At 31.5% G+C, this 21,026-nt stretch overlaps 2 protein-coding genes and 1 long non-coding RNA gene across 7 annotated transcripts; all 3 read left to right on the top strand.

The window, feature by feature from the left end:
* Nucleotides 1–361: 361 nt before the first annotated feature.
* On the top strand, nt 362–1,070 carry LOC148934482 (EPIDERMAL PATTERNING FACTOR-like protein 2). The gene is made up of 3 exons (XM_089064129.1): nt 362–551; nt 647–684; nt 778–1,070. Exons 1-3 carry the CDS (start codon nt 467–469, stop codon nt 1,045–1,047), a joined length of 393 nt encoding a protein of 130 aa, XP_088920255.1. The 5' UTR covers nt 362–466; the 3' UTR covers nt 1,048–1,070.
* Nucleotides 1,071–8,742: 7,672 nt separating this feature from the next.
* Nucleotides 8,743–9,273, top strand: LOC125218651 (uncharacterized). Its single transcript, XR_007175995.2, has 2 exons — nt 8,743–8,881; nt 8,973–9,273. It is a non-coding gene; the product is annotated as an uncharacterized LOC125218651 (long non-coding RNA).
* An 864-nt stretch (nt 9,274–10,137) lies between these two features.
* On the top strand, nt 10,138–20,982 carry LOC125224491 (uncharacterized). Of its 5 annotated transcripts, none has more exons than XM_089057713.1 (17): nt 10,138–10,209; nt 11,213–11,276; nt 11,697–11,778; nt 12,724–12,877; nt 13,052–13,166; nt 14,923–14,973; nt 15,073–15,244; nt 15,514–15,697; nt 16,242–16,343; nt 16,452–16,781; nt 16,855–16,938; nt 17,183–17,341; nt 18,230–18,313; nt 19,142–19,279; nt 19,724–19,836; nt 20,058–20,209; nt 20,577–20,982. In XM_089057713.1, the coding sequence occupies exons 2-17, from the start codon at nt 11,237–11,239 to the stop codon at nt 20,678–20,680; spliced, it is 2,064 nt and encodes a 687-aa protein (XP_088913839.1). In that variant the 5' UTR covers nt 10,138–10,209; nt 11,213–11,236; the 3' UTR covers nt 20,681–20,982. The 5 variants fall into 5 exon arrangements, with proteins under 5 accessions (XP_088913839.1, XP_088913837.1, XP_088913836.1 ...); XM_089057711.1 differs by having other exon boundaries at nt 14,914–14,973; XM_089057710.1 differs by having other exon boundaries at nt 14,923–15,244.
* The last annotated feature ends 44 nt before the right edge of the window (nt 20,983–21,026 follow it).

Genomic DNA, 21,026 nt, shown 5'->3' with positions numbered 1-21,026 from the left:
ATACATTTTCAAATATATGTGGTGGGGACATAACGAAATTACGCAAAATCCATGAAAATGAAACCCCATAAGCTCAAATCCCTATCTTTCTTGATCCAATAAAATGTCACCATTATATATCTTTTTTGCAGGCAATTTGAAAAAAAACAAAAATCCTTTTTATTCTTTTCTTATTGGTATCATCCTTTTCTCATCATTCCCATATTTTGCAGCTGTCTTCCTTGATTTTTTTCTCCATTTATAAGGACTCATAAATCTAGGACACATTGAAAAGGTTGTTTCCCTTTTGGGAGGGTTGTTTTCACACTTCATCTTTTGCAGAACACCCTTTTGTCTTTAAACTTCAATCATTAATCATTTTTTTCTATTTATATTCTTGTTCATTCTTTTTTCTTCTAAATCCACCCCTTTGAGAAGTTGAATTTGTATCCTTCCTTTTCAACTTTCTCTCCCTCAAAAAAGTTCAATGGCATGCATGAAATTCAAATATTTGCTGGCATTGGAGTTTTTGTTGTTACTAACTTTGAGCCCACTCCATTTCATGGTTGAAGGTAAGTAAACTTATACTACTAAGTTAATAATTATACATTTTTACCAAGCATTTAGCTAATTAGTGTGATATGCTATTTATTATTTCATTTTTCAGGAAGACAAATCTCCAAACTGTCTAATGATCTCACAATGGTAGGTTTAATTTCTTGAAATATTTATAGCAAGAGTTTGAATTTTAGTAGTAAAAATTATTTTGTATACTGAATTGGTTATGTATATATGCAGAAAATAGGTGAAGAAAAGGTGCTCAAAATGAGACCATTGATAGGATCAAAGCCTCCAAGATGTGATGGTAAAAAATGTAAATCTTGTGGAAATTGCGAGGCAGTTCAGGTTCCAATTGTGACACCAAAGAAAATCATTTTCCCAAAACAATTATATTCTCCAAGAATTAATATTATTGCATATTCGAGAGGAGATTATATTTCAAATTATAAGCCAATGTGTTGGAAATGTAAATGTGGAGATTTATATTTCAGCCCTGGAGAGGCCTAAGAAATCCAACATCTATACTTTCTGTAATTTAATTATGTTTATCGAGCATATATATCATTTATGTGTGTTTACATAAGATATAGAATTGTGATTTGTGCAGAATACAGAATCAGAATCAAAACGCAAATGTTTTTTTAGATAGCATAGAAGTCATTTTTAGTTCGTTTTTAGTTCATTTTAGAAAAAGATGACTTGTGAAGCAATATTAAAATAACCTCCGTATTTCTAAAATCCGAATATACTAAAAACGAACTAAAAATGACATTTGTGTTGTCAAAAAAGTGACGGGTCTGTGTTCTGCAATAAGATGTGGTTCGATTTTAATCTATCTATACATATATAAAAGGCGAATTTTGGCCTTATTTTGAATATTTTTGAATTATGGGCTTCAGTTTGAATATTTAAAAGTTTTAGACCAGATTTGTAATAGATCAAAATATTGGACACCAAACTGATTCAAGCGTTTTCCGAAGTAACGTGCTAACGTATATATACATTGAAGAATTTCAATCATTAATTCATTATAAATTAATTCACAAAAGTTATATATAAGAAGTTTGTTGGATGCATCATGCGTTAGTTTCATTTTATTTTATTTTATTTTGTACATTAATTTGTTTGACATCAAGAAGGAATTAAGGAGGGGTGGAATATTTGATGAGGCCGTTACGGGTGTTTCTCATCCAAATATTGATGCCATTTATTATTTGCTAGAAATTTGATGTTGTGTTTCTATTGATTTAACGAAGGATTGCAACTTTTCTCCCATTATGCGCACGTTGCCTTCATTAAATACAAAGTTGTATTCAATCTTATTAGTAACGTATATATTTATATACAATAAAACTAATTCAATTTCAGTCTTTGTATAATTTATGTACACAAAACGCCTATCATAGCCCGCCCCTAAAACCCTATTTTCTCTCTATAAATAATCTTTCACCCAACACATTTATTCAATCAAAATTCCATATTTGTGGTAGTAGTGACGGTGTGGAGAGTGATATGCCTTCGAATGAGTATAGCAGGATCAGTAGCAGAGGATTTGAGAAGAATGAAAATTAGAAAGTGAGGCACATCTTTTATAATTTACAAAATAATTCTAGAATTAGTGTAAATTCTTGGACTACATTATCATTGTTAATCATATACGATAAACATACGTTTGTTTTTTGAGTTTTCAAATATATAGTATTTGTTCAGCTTCTAGAGTCCATGATCTCATTTTACATTATTTCATGTATTTATTCTGCTTCTAGAATTAGTGCGAAAAATTAATTCATACCCTAAATAATGTCTATTTATTAAGAAGTTTATTTTCGTCTATTTTATTGATTTTATGTTTCGGTTTTCATGCAATGAATTAATTGAGTCATCCTATTCAAATTACAATAATATTCTTTAAGATCAGTATATTTTGATTAACTTGATTTTTTTTATTAATTTATGGCAGTATAATTTTTATGGTATTGAAGAAGTCACAATCTCATTTTCATTATAATACAAACCCCACTAATTTTATTTTTATTAATAATATATATTTGTACTATGAGACGGTCAATGACAGGGTGAGGATTAAAAAATTATCATACACCACGTAATAAAGCAAATCAACGCTCTTACTAATGCAATAATATGGCAGTTACAATTCTTATTACAATTGCAGATGGATATGTAAATGCCCCTATAATCATGCTCTCAATTGTAGATTTAATTTTGTGGGGAATGGCTAGGGGTGGGAATACGGGTATCTGTAGATACCCAACCCGAAAAAGTCGGGTACTTAAACTCGAAAATCATCTAAACGTCTATCCAAAATCCGATTCGATATATTTTCGATTACTCCAATGCCCGCCCCGGGTATTCATACCCGACATATCGGGTACCCAAATACCCACTCTTTACATGTGTTAATAAATAAAAAAATTCAAAATTTATTATATTAATATAAATATAGAAATATTTTTAAAAATTGACTAATATCTTTAAACATATATAAAAGGAGGGTTTTGAGAATATTTATAGAAATGCCATTTTAATTAAAAAGCTTTTTATTGATTAAAATTATTATTATTAATAGAATTTTTAGATATTGCAGTTATATGAACGTGGTTTGAAAGGTAAAAAACTGCTACAACGTGGAGTGCTAATTGAATGCATGTAATTGTTGTAATATAAATTCAACCATTGGTACTTTTGGAAGCTTATATTTTTATATTGTTAGCCTATTTCGCAGGATACAATAAGTTTATTGATGCATAGATGTTGTATGAGTATACTTTTAATGTAGGGTTACATTATGTGCTTCTATGATTTATGGTGGAATTTTAAACGTTTAGAAAATTTATGCTAACCTTTAGTTTTTGTTTATATCATTGTGGAGTTAATTTTTTCGTGTGGTTCTGTGTTTTTTTTTCATTTCAGGGCGAATTGCATAAGAGAATGAGTAGAGGGTCGTGGACGAAGGTCGACAATGTGGTGGTATATCTGTGTTGCGTCATTTTACTGCTGCCATACTCCTATTCAATTTTGCATGGATTTAGTCTTTCTCAATATTTATATTATTATTATTAGTCTGATTAATTATAAATTAGATTTATTACTTATTGAAATGAACTATTGGCATTCACTAAATTTAGGTTTCTCTATATTATTTGCCAATTATATTTTTGTTTTTGTTATTAGTCCTCACTAATTTATATATTACCACCATTTTATTTATTTTTTTCATACTTTAATAATTATAATTTTTCTTTTCAATAGTAATCATTAAAATTTTCAGTTGTCATTCTATTTATATATTATTAATTTTGTAACATATATTTTATTATTTAAATTTTGAATTATATATGTATTTTATTATAGTTATAAGAGGTGCAACAAATGGCTCTAAGCAAACCGAGTTATTTTATCTTCAAGTGTTGTTGGAAAATGAAAAGAGCAGTAAAATTTTGACGATTTTAGTTTGTGAAGACGATGCTACTGGTTCTTTAAATTCTAAAATTAAGTGTATAATAATTGACGGAAGTGGATTATAGGAGTTTTAGTTGGAGTAGTGGCTATTGATTACAATTGGAAGTGGACCAATGGATGTTTTATTTTAGTGGGAATAGTGACTCTTAATTAATCTTGGAATGTGGTTTACAAAGATTTAAAAAATACTCCAAATCCAATATACTAACAAATACATGTATATTATAGTGAAATAATTGGTGAGTGACAGGATTGAGAAATGTGTAAAAGTGGTGATTTAATTACCTACTTTTATAACTTATAACTTATGAGATTAACCAAAAATCAATTAAGAAATTATGATTTAATTGACTAATCATAAAATAGATATAAATAACTATCATAATGTTAATAATAATAATATGTATGTATATTTTTGCCAAAATCACCGATCAATATATTTGTGTGTTATTTTTTTTCTTTATTTGATTTTATATTTTTTAATAATTCTATTTTATTTTATATATTTATGATTTCACATTTCATACAATAATATTTTTATGAATTTATAACATCATTTTACATTATAAAATAAATTTAAATAAAAAAAATGAATCGTGCATCGCATGTGGGTGATACTAGTACATATATAAAAGCCGAGTTTTGGCGTTCTTTTAAAATATTTATAAGTTTTGTCCTTATTTTAAAATATTTACAAATTATGGGATCAATTTGAATACTACATTTCGAGCCTATACTCCATAAGTTACGGTGGGAGTTTTTCTTATATTCAACCATGGGTAACTAGCATATACGTTCTAATTACTACCTTTTATTACCATTACAACACTAATTATCATTATCATATTTATTACCATTACCATTACAATTATTCAATATTGGGATTAAAGAATGAGTGCAATTTACCACCACCACCCAATTAATTTGTTTGAATCATATCTATGAATTAATGGTGTATAATTAATTTATAATGTAGCACTGACAGTTATAAACGATGACTGATAAAAAATCTGTTAATCCAAATAATTTTTATTAATGGATTATAATTTGAAAGGTCTTCATTTGTTATCAATTTAGTTTATCACATATAATATTGGCTTAAAGTCACAAAGAATATGAAAAGGTACCCATTTTCTATTTTCTATAAATTTGGCTTTTACAAGGATACTTTGCGAAAATAGAAACACAAAGATATTGAGTTCCACCAAGCTGAAAAGCTTGAAGAATTGAAGAAAATTCATTCTTGCTAGGGGCAACTTCAACAATACTTCAACTCATTTTAGGATTGAATAGCTCCTCAATCATTCTACAAAGGGTATCATGTTTTCTTTTCTTTTTTATGCTATTTTGTACAATATCTACGATCTGTTGTGTTGAACTATAACACCCTAAATATATATTTTTTTTCAAATTTCATTTACACTATTACTTCTTTGTTTGTTGAATAAAAAGAGGGAGAGATGTCACTGTTTGAACTGACCAATGAACAAAGCTTCTGTAGGAAGATGTTTGTCGTCCGAAAAGAAGATGATACATGAATATTTGACGAAGAAGATGAGAATGATAGCTATCTTTGCTAGGTTAACATGTATTATGTGAAAGTTGGAAGATATTATTGTCCCCTAATATTTTATTTGTATATAAAATATTTCATTAGATTTATATACTCTTGGTATATACTCCTAAATTTTTTTAGTCTCACTTATTTTATTTATTCACAATATGAAGTACAAAAATATTCTAACTCGCGTGTGATACGCACATTTCATGTAGTATAATTTTTCGAATGTGATATTCGTATTGTGTTCTTTGTAAATTATTTCATAAAATGGTATTATTTTTTCCATTTAAAAGTACTCCAAAAGACTACAATAATTACCTAGGCAGTTAGAACTACAATGGAGGTCCCATAAATATATACCAATTGCCAACACATTTAAAATGCCTTTATCCCCACTCCCTCTCATTAAATCTCTCAAACTACCAACTTTTTTCACATCCACTCATTTTTTAAACTTTCCTTCTCAAGCCAATCTCTAGTAATCTTGAAAAGGGGTCTAGCCACAAAAGTGAGATTACAAATATATCCAAAGATAATGTTCCCATTATTCAAGAATCAATGCTTACTTCACTTTTGCAAGTGATATGTATGATTCCTTTATTTTCTTTATATATTTGCCTCTCCACACTCTAAAACCATTGGTGAGTTTGCCATGCATCCAAATTTGAGAGCCAAAGGCTTGAAGGTGAAGCATGTCATTCGCATACTTGTGCTTGTGGCCATTTGTGTGTGGTTTTTTTACAATTTCAAGAATCCGCAACACGTGGAGAGCGATGAGAAAATCGGGAGGAAGGAGCTGAGGCCGCGGGTGGATGGGGTTGAGAGAGACGGAGGCGAAGATTTGATGAATGGAGAGGTGGAAGTAGAGCATGATCAAATGCAGGATTTCATCGATGAAGACGACAAGGATTAGCTTTAAATTTGGTAGATTTTCATGAAAAGTTGAAGAAAAAAAAGGGTGGTTTGATGAATATTGTATGAGTTGAAGGCTACCAAAAATGCAGCTTCTTTTAGAGGTGTGTAGTGCAAAGTTTGTGTGTTTTAATTGTATAGCATTTATTCTTGGTGAATAATCAAAAGCATCTTTGTATGGAGCTAGAGCATAATTACTATAAAATGGAACTGATTAGATTTATTTAATTTCCTGTATAATTAAATTATGAGGTTGTATAAGAAAAAAAATACTCTTTATACTCTAAGAGTTTAATTTTGTTTTGGTTCGTCCATAAATATGAATTTTATTTAATTTGTACTCTTATAATTGGTAAATAGATGATTCTCATGAATTCATTCTATTCAACTAACTACTACGCATTAAAAATGGAATTATGTTCTATGAACTTTTTTAACTCACATTCCTTCATAAAATTTGGGTTGAAAAAAAAATACTCTAATGATGGATGAATGGAGTACATGTTTCTTAGTTGACACAAGATTTTAGAAGTTGTTTGTTAATGCATTTAATTGAAAAGATAAAAGGTGGGTGTAAGTATTAAATGGAGAGAGAAAGAGAGTTGAATATTTTAATTGGAGTCCGAAAAAGTGGTTATGTGTATTAATTGGAAAGAGATATCGTATTTATCAAAAATAGAAATGTGTCATCTTAAGAATAAACTAAAAAGGAGAGTGTGTCATTTTAGCTTGGACGCATGGAGTACTTATTAGTACTATAAAATAGAAAAAAGAGCTAAATAATTTAGGATGGAGAAAGTAATGTGCAAGTTGATAAATTTTTTTAAATGCCATGTTTTATGTGGAAAAAATTTTCATCTACAACTACTTTAATTTTTCAATGCATTCATTATTTAAAGAAGTTCTGAAAAACTTTCCAGCTGCTTTAAATTTTACTAATTAAAAATAGAATTCATATTCTATGAACTTTTTTTAATTCGTTTTCCACCATAGTATTTATTAAAACCCTTATATTTATTAAAACTCTGGTAAAAAAAGATTCTGGTGGACAAATAGAGTACTAATTGCATAAAATAAAGAAAAGAGGTAAATAGGATAAATTTTTAGAGATTGATATGTTTTGTGTGGAAAAACTTTCCAACTGCTTTAATTTTTCAATGCACTCAATGTCATGAACTATGCAAAAGTAGGTCAAGTGTATCCCAAAATACTCAAATTTATCTTTAAATTGAAGAGTGAATTAAACACTAAGTCACACAAAAGTAATTCCTTTTCTTGAAATTTAATTCTTTCTTCTTAAACATTTAATTTCATCTTGAATTAATGCAATACATATATTAAATGTCTTCTTCAGCCTCTGAACGTGAAACGTCTAGCTTAGCCATTGAATATTGTGTGCTAATATATGTTTGTAGACGTTGGAGAAGTCGCAAATTGGCTATCCAGCCTCGTGTGGCTACCGTAACCGATGTCGCATGGGCCACTCCTAGAGCATTCAAGCCCGAACAAGGGAATTTGAATATGTTTGATATTATACTCTACTTAGAAAATTTTCAAACATTTTATCCCATTAATTTTACTATTTGTTGAAGTCCCTTTAAGGAGCTAGAGCATAATTACTAATCTCCCCCGTCCTATCGCATGTGATTGATACTTTTTCGGCATAAGTTTTAAAAATTGATATTTATTGAGTTAAGTAGAAATGATAAAGTAAGAAAAACAAAGAGAAAGTAAAATAAAAGTAATTAAATATTTTATTTTTAGCTAAAAATTAAAATCACTCACTTCTAATGAAATAACTAAAAAAGAAAAATCGATCACTTGCTATAGGACGGATAAAACACTTAAAAATTGACTAGTTAATTAGCCTATTTCCCATATAATAATGAATGATCAAGTTGTATACGAAAAAAATATTCCTTGAATATGAATCTCATTTATCTTTTACCACTTTAAACGGTAAACAAGTATACATAAATGGAATCCATATTCAACAAACTTTTTTTTAAATCACTTTCTTGAAAAGAAAACTCTAAAGATGGATAATTATAGAGTACTTATTACGTATATAAAATAAAAAAAATAACTAAAAAATAGGACAATTATTTAGAGAGGGAGAAAGTAACGTGCATGATGAAATTTTTTCCAAAACATAATGTTATGTGTGGAAGTAGCCAAGGGCCCAAGTGTATCTCAAAAATACTCAAATCTATCTCTATAAATTGAGGATTTAATCAAACACTAAGTCACAAATAAAAACATCTTAATTTTTAGCCTCCAACATTAATATGGGAGCTAAAGTAATGGCTTTTCTTGAAATTTTTCTTCTCATAGTTCTCACAATGTCACCACAAGCTATTGTAGCTAGGGAACTTCCCAACGTCTATAGTATGTTATTTTCTTCTCGAGCCTCTGAATGTGAAATGTCTAGCCCAACCATCGATTTTTATATGATAATGTATGTTTGTCAATTAAACAGGCGAGACGATGGAGAAGCCACAAATCAACCATCCAGGCTCTTCCTATATTGAAGACCCTATTTGGCCCCGGCCCTCGTGCCGTGGTCACCGTTGCCGCAGCCCTCCGCACGGGCCCACTCCTTGAGCATTCGAACAAGGGAATTAATTTAGCTATGTTTGAGTCATAGTCTATTAAATAATTATTCAAATATTTTATCCACACTTTGGTGTTGATGATCGCGCGTATCAATATATTATGTCATTGAACTTTACTTTGTAATGATTGAGTGACGTATTTTATAAATTTGTAGGTGATAAATATGCGGATGTAACTCACACCATTTATAAGTTTTGAAAATAAGATTTAGCAATTTATAAAATCCGAAACAATATTATCGCAACTCCATTTTGTATTTTTATGATCCAATAAACAACAATCAATTTACTAAAAAAGAAAACAAGATTTGGAAGACACATAAAATCAGATGCACACATATATAATCAACATTGAAAATAACGTCACATTTTGTGGCTGTATATACTGCCCTCAATTAGTTTTCATAATTGCAAATTACATTCAAAATTGATTCATAATTGATCTCAAATCTTTATATTTATACAGATGTGATTCCTCCATCCCAGAAAGATGATCCTAATTTATTTTTTGCACCCATTTTAAAAAAATTATAATAAATAGGTAAAGTTAAGAGAGAGTAAAATAAGAGAAAGAATAATTTATGTAAGATTATTCTCTATATTATTCTCTTTTACTTTACTCTCTCTATTTTAACTATTTCTTATTACTTTTGCAAAACAAGTGTGAAAAATGAAATGAGACAATCTTTCTGGGACAGTGCCGTCGTATTAATTAGTCATTTATTTTCTGTTGCCTTTCACTTTAGTTCTATGATATAACAAATAAAAGTGAATGAAAATTATAAGAAAAAATGAATCCTATTTTTATAATAAAATACTAGTAATAAATAAAATGTTAACTAAATATGGTGTCAATTTATTAAAAATAGTAAAAATAAAATAAAATTACCAATATAAAACATTTAATTAAGTATGAAGAATAGAATTTTCAATTAAATCACTACTATATCGGGTAATATTTATTCAATTTACAATTAAATCTTTTCAAATTGTACGGCTCCAATAATCAGCGGTTATTTTATAGCTATAGCTACTGTGCTAGCGTCGGAAGCAATTCTCTCTCTCTCTCTCTCTCTCTCAGTCTTCAATCGGAAATTCTGGGTTAGTATTTGCAAATTCTCACGAATTTATGATTGCACATTGAAGCTAAACTAGCTAAGTATATATATACGTGCACGAAAATCTAAAAATTCTCACATTTTGCTGTTGTTGCTTCGTTGTTTTGGCGTGTTTTGATCATCATATACAGTGTTCCCCTTTTTTCGTAGGTGGTAGGGTTTTGGTGACGAGGCAGCTATTTTGTTTTCCCGCTTCGTTCGAAAATGTTGAAATAGCTTCAGCACCTTTTCAATAGTTTGATTGCATGGCGTAGGGTTATGATATTTTGTGTATGCTGCAGAATTGAGTGATGATGTTTGATTTTTTGAGTGTTCCTTGCTTTTTGTGTCGATTGATTTTACTGTAAACGTTTTTTCGTCATTTGAAATTTTGCTAATTTGTTGAGTTTTTGAGCTGGATCTTTTGTGTTGTGTGTGAGGCTGGCGCTGTACTTGTGAGTGTTTGTGCTGCTCGTTGAATGCACCGAAAGTGATGCTCGTAGTGCTGATTATAAGATATGGCTTCATAATAGTGTTGCTTTGGTTGATGATGGTGTGATTTTTTATATGATTGCAAATTCTCTTGAATAAAAAGCTCGGTAGTGCGAGGTATCTAGGTGGTGAGTTAATTGCACATGCTTTAGATGAGAAAATTGACCGGTGGCGTATTTCGAAGTCAGGTCAGGATGTGATTAAGGCGCCGATGATGTGAATTAGAAATGTGGTCGGCTAGTGTTGAGAGTTTGGTCAATGGTTGTACACCACCTTCTCCCACTGCTCTTGAGTTTTTACTGTGTGAAAAGTATGGTTGAAACAATGATTTGTGTGCTACATATCACAAGCTGCATATGGCTGTGATTCGTGGGAATGCTATCGTTGAACTTTCTATTTCTCGTTCTTAGATGATGCTTTTTCAAAAGATTTGTTGCTAAATTGTAAATTTATAAAATGTTTATTTGTTGAGCTTGATTAAAGGAACTTACCCTATCTTCTCTGTTTCCTAAAAGTTACATGTCGTGACTGGATTTGTAATGGGGGATCATTTCATGGAAGATACTCCAATGGGAGAAGGTGATTATTGCACTTCAATTCATCCGCGTTGAATAATTCTTTGTTTCTTTTGTTCCCGTAAATTGTCTCCCCCCCCTCTCTCTATATGTGTGTGTGTGTGTGTGTGTGTTTTCTTCTTTTCTTTTTTTTTCCACTCAAATGAACATCACCTTGGTCAAACATATTTTCTTTCACATGCATCCATATTGATTAGTTTATGAGATAAGAGAAGGACCCCACCCCCCAAAAAAAGATCAATGGAAATTTGTACATTGCATGTTGTGAGTTAAGTTGGTGGATTTATGTTTTTTGTGCATGAGCTTTGATATTATGGCTTCTTTTACTCATCCACTCATGTAAGTGCTTTGTGAATGAATAGATTTCAACCAAATTAAGCCTTATAGGCTTCTATATTTGACCTTTTGATGCAATGTTCTGTAGGGTGTTCCCAGACTCTTTTTAAACTGACAAAGGATAAAAGAATTATAAGTCGTGCAGCATGTGTCAATCCACCCAGCCAAATGTAAGTCACGACTGCAACTAATGTATTGACATGTCCTTTAAGATTCTCAATGAGGCAACATACATCACACTCATGCTGTATATGATGTTTTGTGGAAGTTAATATACTATGGTTCGTCTTCCCTGGACCTTGTATATAGCTCTTCTACATGCCCATGGTTTGTGGATTTTGGTTTGTATTACTGTAGCATTGAACATGATACATTATGCTTATTATTCCACCCAATGGGTAATGTAACTACAGGTTGAAGTAGCCTACTTGTTGCTAGTATATATTTAAAATCTGTCAATTACAATTTTGATTGCCTGATGATATTAAAAATAAGAAGGTAACACATAGGAATTCTTACACGGACTAAAGGATAAAAGTAAATGTATAAATTTTTATCAACCTCACTTGTTTGACTAATTGGGGAGTTGAGTAGAAGTATGAGTAGATGAGAATCATACTCACATTAACTTGTGTTAGCTGTCATGAAGGCACATAAATGGCCTATATACATAATGGCCCAAGCATTTATGCTGTCCCAACAGAGCTTGTATCAATCAACACACATGACAAAAACTATTTTTTCACGAAGTCTTGAAATTTTACCTGCATTAACATATCTGATAGTAGAAAATGGAACAACTATCAGTTGGATAAATAGAGTGCAAAATCCAAAACCATTTGTAGATTTATTAGTTGTCTTCTCTCAATTTCACAATATATGGATGTGGACTGTGGATTTATGAACTTGTTAGTACTTACTAGTAGTTTGTCTTTATGTATACATGCTCCCGCATAGATACTGATCATGTCAAAAGAGCCTGACAGTCTAGCAATCTTTTTCCCTTTTGATTTCTAAGTTCTTCTTGTCACTATTTTGTGCCTTTAATTTGGAAATCTAATTGCATTCTTTGGTTTATAAAATATCCAAGCCTTTTAAAAGTACATGAATGACAGGCCTGCAGTTTGGGACATAACTTCCATTGTCAGGAAAGACAAGGTCAGATTTCTATCTTCATTGCCTGGTTTTTCTATAATACCAGCCTGTGAAGATTCCCATCAGGAAAAAGAATGGGGGCAGTTCTTGGATTTCCTTCAGAAGCATAACAGGGTAATATACAATTACAAGTATTCTGGAACTCTTTTTACTGAAGTAATGCTAGTCCCATGCTTAGAAGGTGACAAGAACTATTTGCTTTTTGTGTCTGGGACTTATTATGGACCTAGGTCTCAGTTCTTGTGTTTTTGGGGAAATGTAATGCTGTCATGTTTCCTAAATTTGAAGGTTGCTATATCAAACTTCGGATTGTTTGAATTCTACATACTACCTTCCCTTGAACGCTCAAGATCTGACCTTGCAACTGTTCGATACAAAGGGAAAGCATCAAAAACATCTCCAGGTTTGAAGCATAACATGACTGTTGAGATTTATCATCACTCTTGCATTCTTAAACCCCCTAGTAAATGGTGGTTCTTTGCTATTTTACTAATTATGCAAGTTAGGATCTAGAGAAGAAATATAATGTGTTGCTTTGATCTAAGAGCTTCATATCCCAAGTTTTAGAACCATTGACCCAAAACTTAAATGAATGATAATCAATGTATCCTGTCAATATGTTGTAAGTTGTGTTATACAACATAAAAATGGAAAATGGGAGATGCAATAATTGAAATTATCTTAAATACAAGATAGAAAGGAAAATTGAAAATATCTTACTTACTTAGCAAGTTCATCTTTAAATTCTGTAGATTCTCAAGAATATTCCATATAGGCCGTGTTATCATTTTTCTTTACATAATACTCCCTATGTCCCGTGTTACTCGCATTTTTCTATTTCGGCTCGTCCCAAACTACTTACACTATTTCGATTTTAAGTAAGAATTAGGGTATTTAATTAATATATTAGAGTTAATTATGTGTTCCTTTATTAATTGATCTCACATTACACTTAAAAATACTAATTTAATTATACTAAAAAATCAATCCGAAATTTACAACCTAAAATGAAAAGTGCGAGTAACATGGGCGGAGAGAGTATGTATGTAAGAGGTGATTGGTACTAGAAAAAATGTAGCTAGGGGACATTTCCTATAATTGGTATGTGCATTGAATGAAGCATGAAAGAAAACATCAATTGTATTTTCATAGTATAATTTATAAATTGAATAAACTCGTTTGTATGATAAACTTTTCTTATAATTACTCTTTAATTGAAGTGTAGTGAGTAATATTATTAATTTAGTAAAATTGCTCTTTCATGCTTAAGCTACATTCTTTTGTAATACTATTATATAAGAAATTTTAAAAAAAATCATGGATTTAATTAATAGATATATTTTTTTTTACTGAATGTGATTTCAAATATCGAAATAAATTTACACTAAAATTAATATAAATAGCAAACATTTTAGCAAGAAAAAATTAATTAATTCAAGTGATGATTTTTTTTTCTCTCTAATTTTGTTTTAACAAATTATTTATTTATTGAACTATGAAGTGGATACAAGGTTTTTTTTTCATCAATAGCATTTAGTTAAAAATAAATAAAAAGGTAATCATGTTTTTCTTACTTTATAAAAATGATGTATAAGTAGTAGTAGTATTTATTTTAAGGGGGAATATGATTATCTTTTATTTCTTTTTCATGTGAATATATGAACTAATACCAACAGGATAATTTTTTATATTTTTGATAGGAATATATTTTTACTTAGTAATATTTTTTTACTGTCCATTTACAGTTAAACTAAAATGTCAATTTTAGTTATAAAGAAATAAGTAAGTAATAGTATAACATTCATTACAAATAAGGAAAGTAGGAAAAGCCATCTATTTGTTCTTCCTGATCCCAATGTTTTCATCAAATCATGAACAATGCAAATGAACTTCCTCTGTTATTTTCATGTTATCTATCCAGATAGCAAAGTTCAATTTTTTATCCTTGAATGAATCATATGTCCTTCCAGCTGTTTTTGACCTGGATACTGCTCATCCCATCTTTTATTGGAAATCATATAAACTGAAATGCTTGCATGGTAATAAATTTATGCATAACTTCTAACTCTTAGCATAGAAGAGAAGAAACTAAAGTTACTAAACATAATTTATTTTATATTGTACTCAAATCTTACGTTCTTCTATTTAAGCTGGAGCAGGGGTTGCTGATTCTGATCAAATATCTCCGCCTACATCTCAATCTCAGGCTGGTGAGGTTGCTATGTCGATCTCAAACGTTTCTCAAGATAAATATTCTCCTAAGATACAATGTGCAGAAGTAAATGGAGATTCCTCTTGTGATTTGTCAGCTAAAGCTAGCAGTCAATTAGGAAATTCTGTTGAAACAGTTAAACCCTTTCAGAGAAATTATGTAACAGCACATCCCAGTTATCTGAAAACACTTGGTCAAGCACATTCCAGTTGGATATTTGGGGCAGTTGCTGAGCTTGTTGATAATGCAAGGGATGCAAAAGCAACCAAGTAGGTGTACATGTTTTCTCTTCTTCTTGGTGTTGAAGTAACTTATACATAACCATTTTTAAACAGCATTAGTTTTCTAAGTCCAAAGTAGTGAGTTGTCTTTTTTTGAGATGCTTGGGAAAAATGGAAATGACCAACTATTATTGTTTATATGTTGTTTCTATGTGTCCCCCCTTCTCAATTGTAATTGCATGTTTCATGTTTCCTTTTTTATTTTATATTTTATTATATTCTCTTTAACATATATGATATCTAATGTTGTTTTTCAGACTGGAAATCGCTATCAATAAGTTCTATTCTAAAATTTCTTGCAAAGAAATTCCTATGTTATCATTGATCGATGATGGCCATGGAATGAGCCATGCAGATATCCAAAGAATGGTATCATTTGGCCACGGGAAAACTGAAGTAGATGACCCCAATCATATTGGAATGTATGGAATTGGGTTTAAGGTACTTCTTCACAGTCCAGCTTAGTTAACATACAGTGGTTTATCTTCATAAATATTTTCAACTAAATGTTGCCTTTATGTATGTTTATCTTCATACAAGAGAGGCCTTATTGAATATGATACCAGTTACTCTTACTTCTCATACTTGTCTCTACTTTTCAATATGTGAAGTTCTGTATTGAAGCTGATATTTGTTTGTACTATTTCTTCCCTTCTAAAGTTTTATACTGAAGCTGATATTTGTTTGTACTCTTTCTTCCCTTCTAAAGTTTTATACTGAAGCTGATCCCCAGTGGTTAATACTAATTGAAGGTCTTTAGTTCATAATGTAATGCATATAGCATGGGTGTTATATATATATATATATAATAGCTATATATGAAGACTCTTACTGTGGTAAAACATACCTAATATGAATATGTTCAGTTTCTATATATATGGTGCAAGTCTTGGAGGATTACCTGTGTAGTCTTGTGGGCCACATTGGAAAAAGCTATTGCCGAACAATGACCAGAATATGTATTTTTGTTTGGTTATTTTCGCAGACTGGCACTATGCGACTAGGAAAGGATGCTTTGGTTCTGACCCAGACAACTAACTCCAGATCAATTGCATTCCTCTCGCAGTCGCTGAATGAAGGCAAAGATGCAAGTCCCCAATCCCAATTATATATACCAGTGATGGATGTGGAGTTAAATCTCTAGTGTTGCTTGTTCTGAACTAAATTGATTTTTCTCTGGCATGTTATTTTGTAGAATCTGGAGATACCCATTGTAAGCTACCGCAGAGTTGGGCAATCCATGGAAGTGGACACAGATGTCCAGAATAAGGATGCGGCAAAGTTGTACTTGAAGATCATTAAAAGATATTCCCCATTTGATAAGTATCTTATTGGTGAAAAAGTGGGTATCTTTGGGGCAGATGGTACTGGAACACAAATTTATATATGGAATCTGGATGAATGGGGATCAGATTATAGTTTAAAATGGGAAGCTGGGTTCACTGGCGGGAGTTCGTTTCATCAGGGTGGTATATTCATTCGGTCAAGAAGGACAAGATGCCGTCCAGGGCAAATGTCTTTGTCGGTGTGTCTTTTTCCTGATAGCATCTCAAATGAATTATTCATACAAAAACTAAGACGTGGTTTCTTAATTTCAGGTTCCTTTGGACTACTGTCTGAAATCGTATTTGGAGGTGATATTCTTAGATCCAAGGATGAAGATCTATGTACAGGGAGCACTGGTAACAAAATTTATGTGTTCAAGGCACCAAATTTGTGTTTATAAACATTTCTATACATTTCTTATGAATGTAAATGATTAAGTAGGCGATCTTAAAACTGAGACATTTCTTTCTTGAGATGAGAGAAATTTAACATTAGTTCTTTCTGTTTTGCTGTAACACGTGTGCTTGATTTAGTGTGGAGCAAATTAATTAATTTTTATCATTATTTCTATCTCTCACCTTCCCCCACGTTTTTTAATAGGTTAGAAGTCGACCCCTTGCAAAATCATTGAGTAAGACTACTGTTGAAAATGGCACCATCTTAGGAAAACCAGTTCAACTTACTCTTGGCCGTTCTCAATTGGAATGGGAGCAAGCAAATAGTGGAATATTTTTATATTGGCACGGACGTTTAATAGAGGTAAGCGTACACTTCTTTTTCCTTTATTTTGTTGCACTAGGAAAAGAAATCATTTAATTCCCTAACCTGTTCGGTTTGCTTCTTGCACTTCCTTGGCACTATGGGAAGTGATGTATTTTGTCATTCCAACATTATCTAGTCTCTTAGATACTGTATAAATGACATTGATTTCAAGATTTATTTTGTGTTTCTCATGCTAAATGATACTTAGATCATGTAGCATTGGCACATGCTGCTGTCTTACTTAGTTTATACAAGGGTTTAACTTGAACCTGACTCTAACGACTTTCTTGCTTAAGGTCTTAAAGACATCTGGAAATTGATCCGTAAGGAGGATCCTTTTAATATTTTTTTTGCATCTTTTAGCCATCAAGGAAATTATGGTAGTTGACCTTCTTGTTTAAAGAAAATGGAATCTTGCCGCATCTTAAAATGGAGTATATCTACATCTAACTTAACTAAGAAGCATGAGGCCTGGAAATGAATAAGATACAGAGACGATAAGACATCTATTATCCTGTTCGAACCAACGGCACTGCTGTCACGCCTTGCCTCACCCCCCCCCCCCCATGTAGTACGGATCAATTTGAGCATGGTGTTTCAGTCGTGTCTTGTTTAATTCAATGTATCCTAGCAACTCAAAGTTATAATCCTTGAATTATCCTAGTAAACAATGATAGTGCTATAATTTTCATAAAAAGAACAATTATAATCCCCAAAACATGCACATTGAGGGTTATATGAACCCTACAGAATATCCAATAGAGTCCTACTAGGAAATAATAAGAGACAAGGAAATATATTAAAAATTTAAAACTAAATTCTTATTGTGCATCGCGTTATTTTATGCTGGGCTTATAAATTCATATTGTGCATCACGTGTTTCAGGCTTATAAGAGAGTTGGAAGCATGGTTCACAATGGAGATTGTGGACGTGGCATCATTGGTGTGGCTGATGTTACTAAAATAATGGTAAACTTCGTAAAATGATTTTATCCTTGGTTTAGTTATCATCTCAATATGTTACATGCTAAATTGAGAGTTTAGCCATCTTGGTACAAAAATAGTGCTTTGTCAATCACTGAACAGAAGTCTAAATCTGCACATCTGAAGATATCTATCTTTGTTGAGGCTCCATAACCAGTCCTAAACATGTCATCAATGAGGGCCCAATCCTATATTTTACTAAAAATGAGCAGAGTCTTGGTTTTCATACTTCTCTACAAACTTGCATTTTATTGTACTTTATGCTATGGCAAATTCGATTCTTGTAAGTTTTATTAACTTTTACTGCAATTAACAATGGGTGTGGTAATTTATTTGTGTTCAATTAACTGAATTAAGTATAACATGTCAAATTACAAGTTATTATATTTGGTCAGAATTGTTATTTTATTAGTAGGGATTATAAGATCTTTTGTTTTGTTCAACTGCCCACCTGCGAAGGGAGATGAGTATCCTGGATCTTTGTTCATCCACTTTGTTTAAATCAGCAAAAATCAAAGTCCTCGTAACTTAAGCCAGACAATACCTTTGAATATAAAGCTAACCTTTTGTATGTTGAGGTGATCTTTTGTGATGTGGGTTTTTTATCTGAATCGGTGATGTTCGATAAGCTGTAACCATTAGTAGCACTGACATTAGAATCTGTGATGACTCTTCCCTCATTAACAGACTTTTATACCACAATAGTTTTAATATCGTTTTCTTTGGCCAAAGGACTTCCACTATAATAAAAAAGATATCAGCAGTATTGAAGCAGAGACAATCTAAATTTTCTTCTCTTCTATTCTTTGACAGGACGATGAGAATGGTTGTGTCTGGGTGCACAGCAACAAGCAAGGGTTCCAAGACTGTGAAGCCTATGCTGAACTGGAGCAGTGGCTGGGTGAAAAAGCGAATGAATATATAGACAAATATGTTGATAAGATTCAATTGGTAATTGATTTGCTTTCTCCTAAAAGAAACAATAACTGTCTTATTAGCTTCTATAGTATTGCTTCAAACATTCACTCTACAGCATAACTTCATCCGATTTTAATCTTCAGAGACTGGGATGTAAGCAGGAGCTTAGCCAAGATCTCTTTGAAAGAGAATTGGATGCCTAATCGGCATGCAACATTAACTATGCTTAGTAGTTACACTGTTACACATAGAATTTATGAAATTTTCATATTGGCTAAGAAATAACATAAAGTTAGAGGCTTGACTCATCAATTCTGAATTATGATTTCCTTCTATTCTTTAAGATAAACTTCGTTTCTAGTTTCTAATCTATCCTTTACCATTTTCTATTTCAGTATATATAGTGTTCTCATAGAAAATTTACCCTACAAGATTAGTAAGGTTAGTCTGGTTGATATAGATTTGTTTCTTGTACAGAGAAAGGGTAATGCGTCAGACAAACCTGATCATGAATGGGTGCAGTGTGACAAATGCAGAAAATGGAGGATGCTAAGCGCTGATTTTGACAGCAAGACATTACCTTCACAATGGTTATATATCATTTTCCATTTAAAATTTACTCTAAACATTTGGTAGCTCCATATACACAACTGTTAGAGGATGTTTTCCAAATCATCAGTAGTATTAGTTTTATTTTGCATTCATGCAAATATTATACTCTATTCATAAACTTATAAATTACAAATGCAGACAGATGTGATATTTGCAGAATCAACATAATTGATGAATAAAATCTTGTGTTTGGTTTTAGGTTCTGTTACATGAAGCCTTTTACTGGTCTCTGTGATACACCAGAAGAATCAATCACAAGTGGAACAATTACAATATCAACCAAGCGTCACAGTTACAACACAAAAGATCCAAGAAACGGCTTTCGTGAAAAAGAAGCCATTAAATCAGAAGGTTTGTTATTTCATTATTTTGCTTCTTAAATATGTCTCTTCCCTACAAATTTGTTATTTCATTTTTTAGCTTATTTTAGAGATGGAGTATATGATTGTTTAGCCCGTGAGATTTTTTGCGCACTGATGCAGAAACTCTGTAAACGGTTAATATAATTGATACATGATGTCCAGAATGCTAAGCTTCACCATATTCTCCTTTTGGGCATTTGGAGGAAGAAATTAAAATTCATATTATTGTTTTTAATGATAACATTAAATTATTAGTACTTGTTTGAGTTGCATTATGCCCTCAAGTTCTACGATTAATCACATGAAAGATCATTCATTCAAAGTTCAGTAGGAATAAATTTTATGCTTGTGTGCAGGCATTAGTAACTATGCTAGTGATTCGGAAGGGGACGATGTGAAGGTCTCTGTAAAGCGGCAGATGCGATCATCTCTTCCAAGGTTCTGTAAGAAGAACGGATGATGTGAGGTTTAACACACCCTTTCTGCTTCCATTCATCGCCATTTTGTATCGTAGCTCCCAGATCCGGGAAGAACACTCCCTATCTAATCTCACCAAAATATAAACCGGTGACTCGATTTTAGTCCTTTTCGTAGCTATTTGTGTCAATGATTTTTTGACAAAATCTGAAGTTGCAACCTGACTGGGTTAGAGCAGATTCTGCGAGAGTAGATATTCATTAGTATTTTAGAGTACAGAAGTAAGAGAAGTTGTTCATAGTAGTGTGACATGATGCTTCAGTTGTATTATCTCTTTTTTCATCCATTGAGGTTTAGCAGGCTATTGTCTCATTTCTTCATAAAACTAT

This window comes from Salvia hispanica, chromosome 1 (genome assembly GCF_029641045.1).
Source record: "Salvia hispanica isolate PSC_SH4W2 chromosome 1, Shi_PSC_v1, whole genome shotgun sequence".
Lineage (NCBI taxonomy): Eukaryota > Viridiplantae > Streptophyta > Magnoliopsida > Lamiales > Lamiaceae > Salvia > Salvia hispanica.
This window is presented reverse-complemented; position numbering and strand designations above follow the sequence as displayed.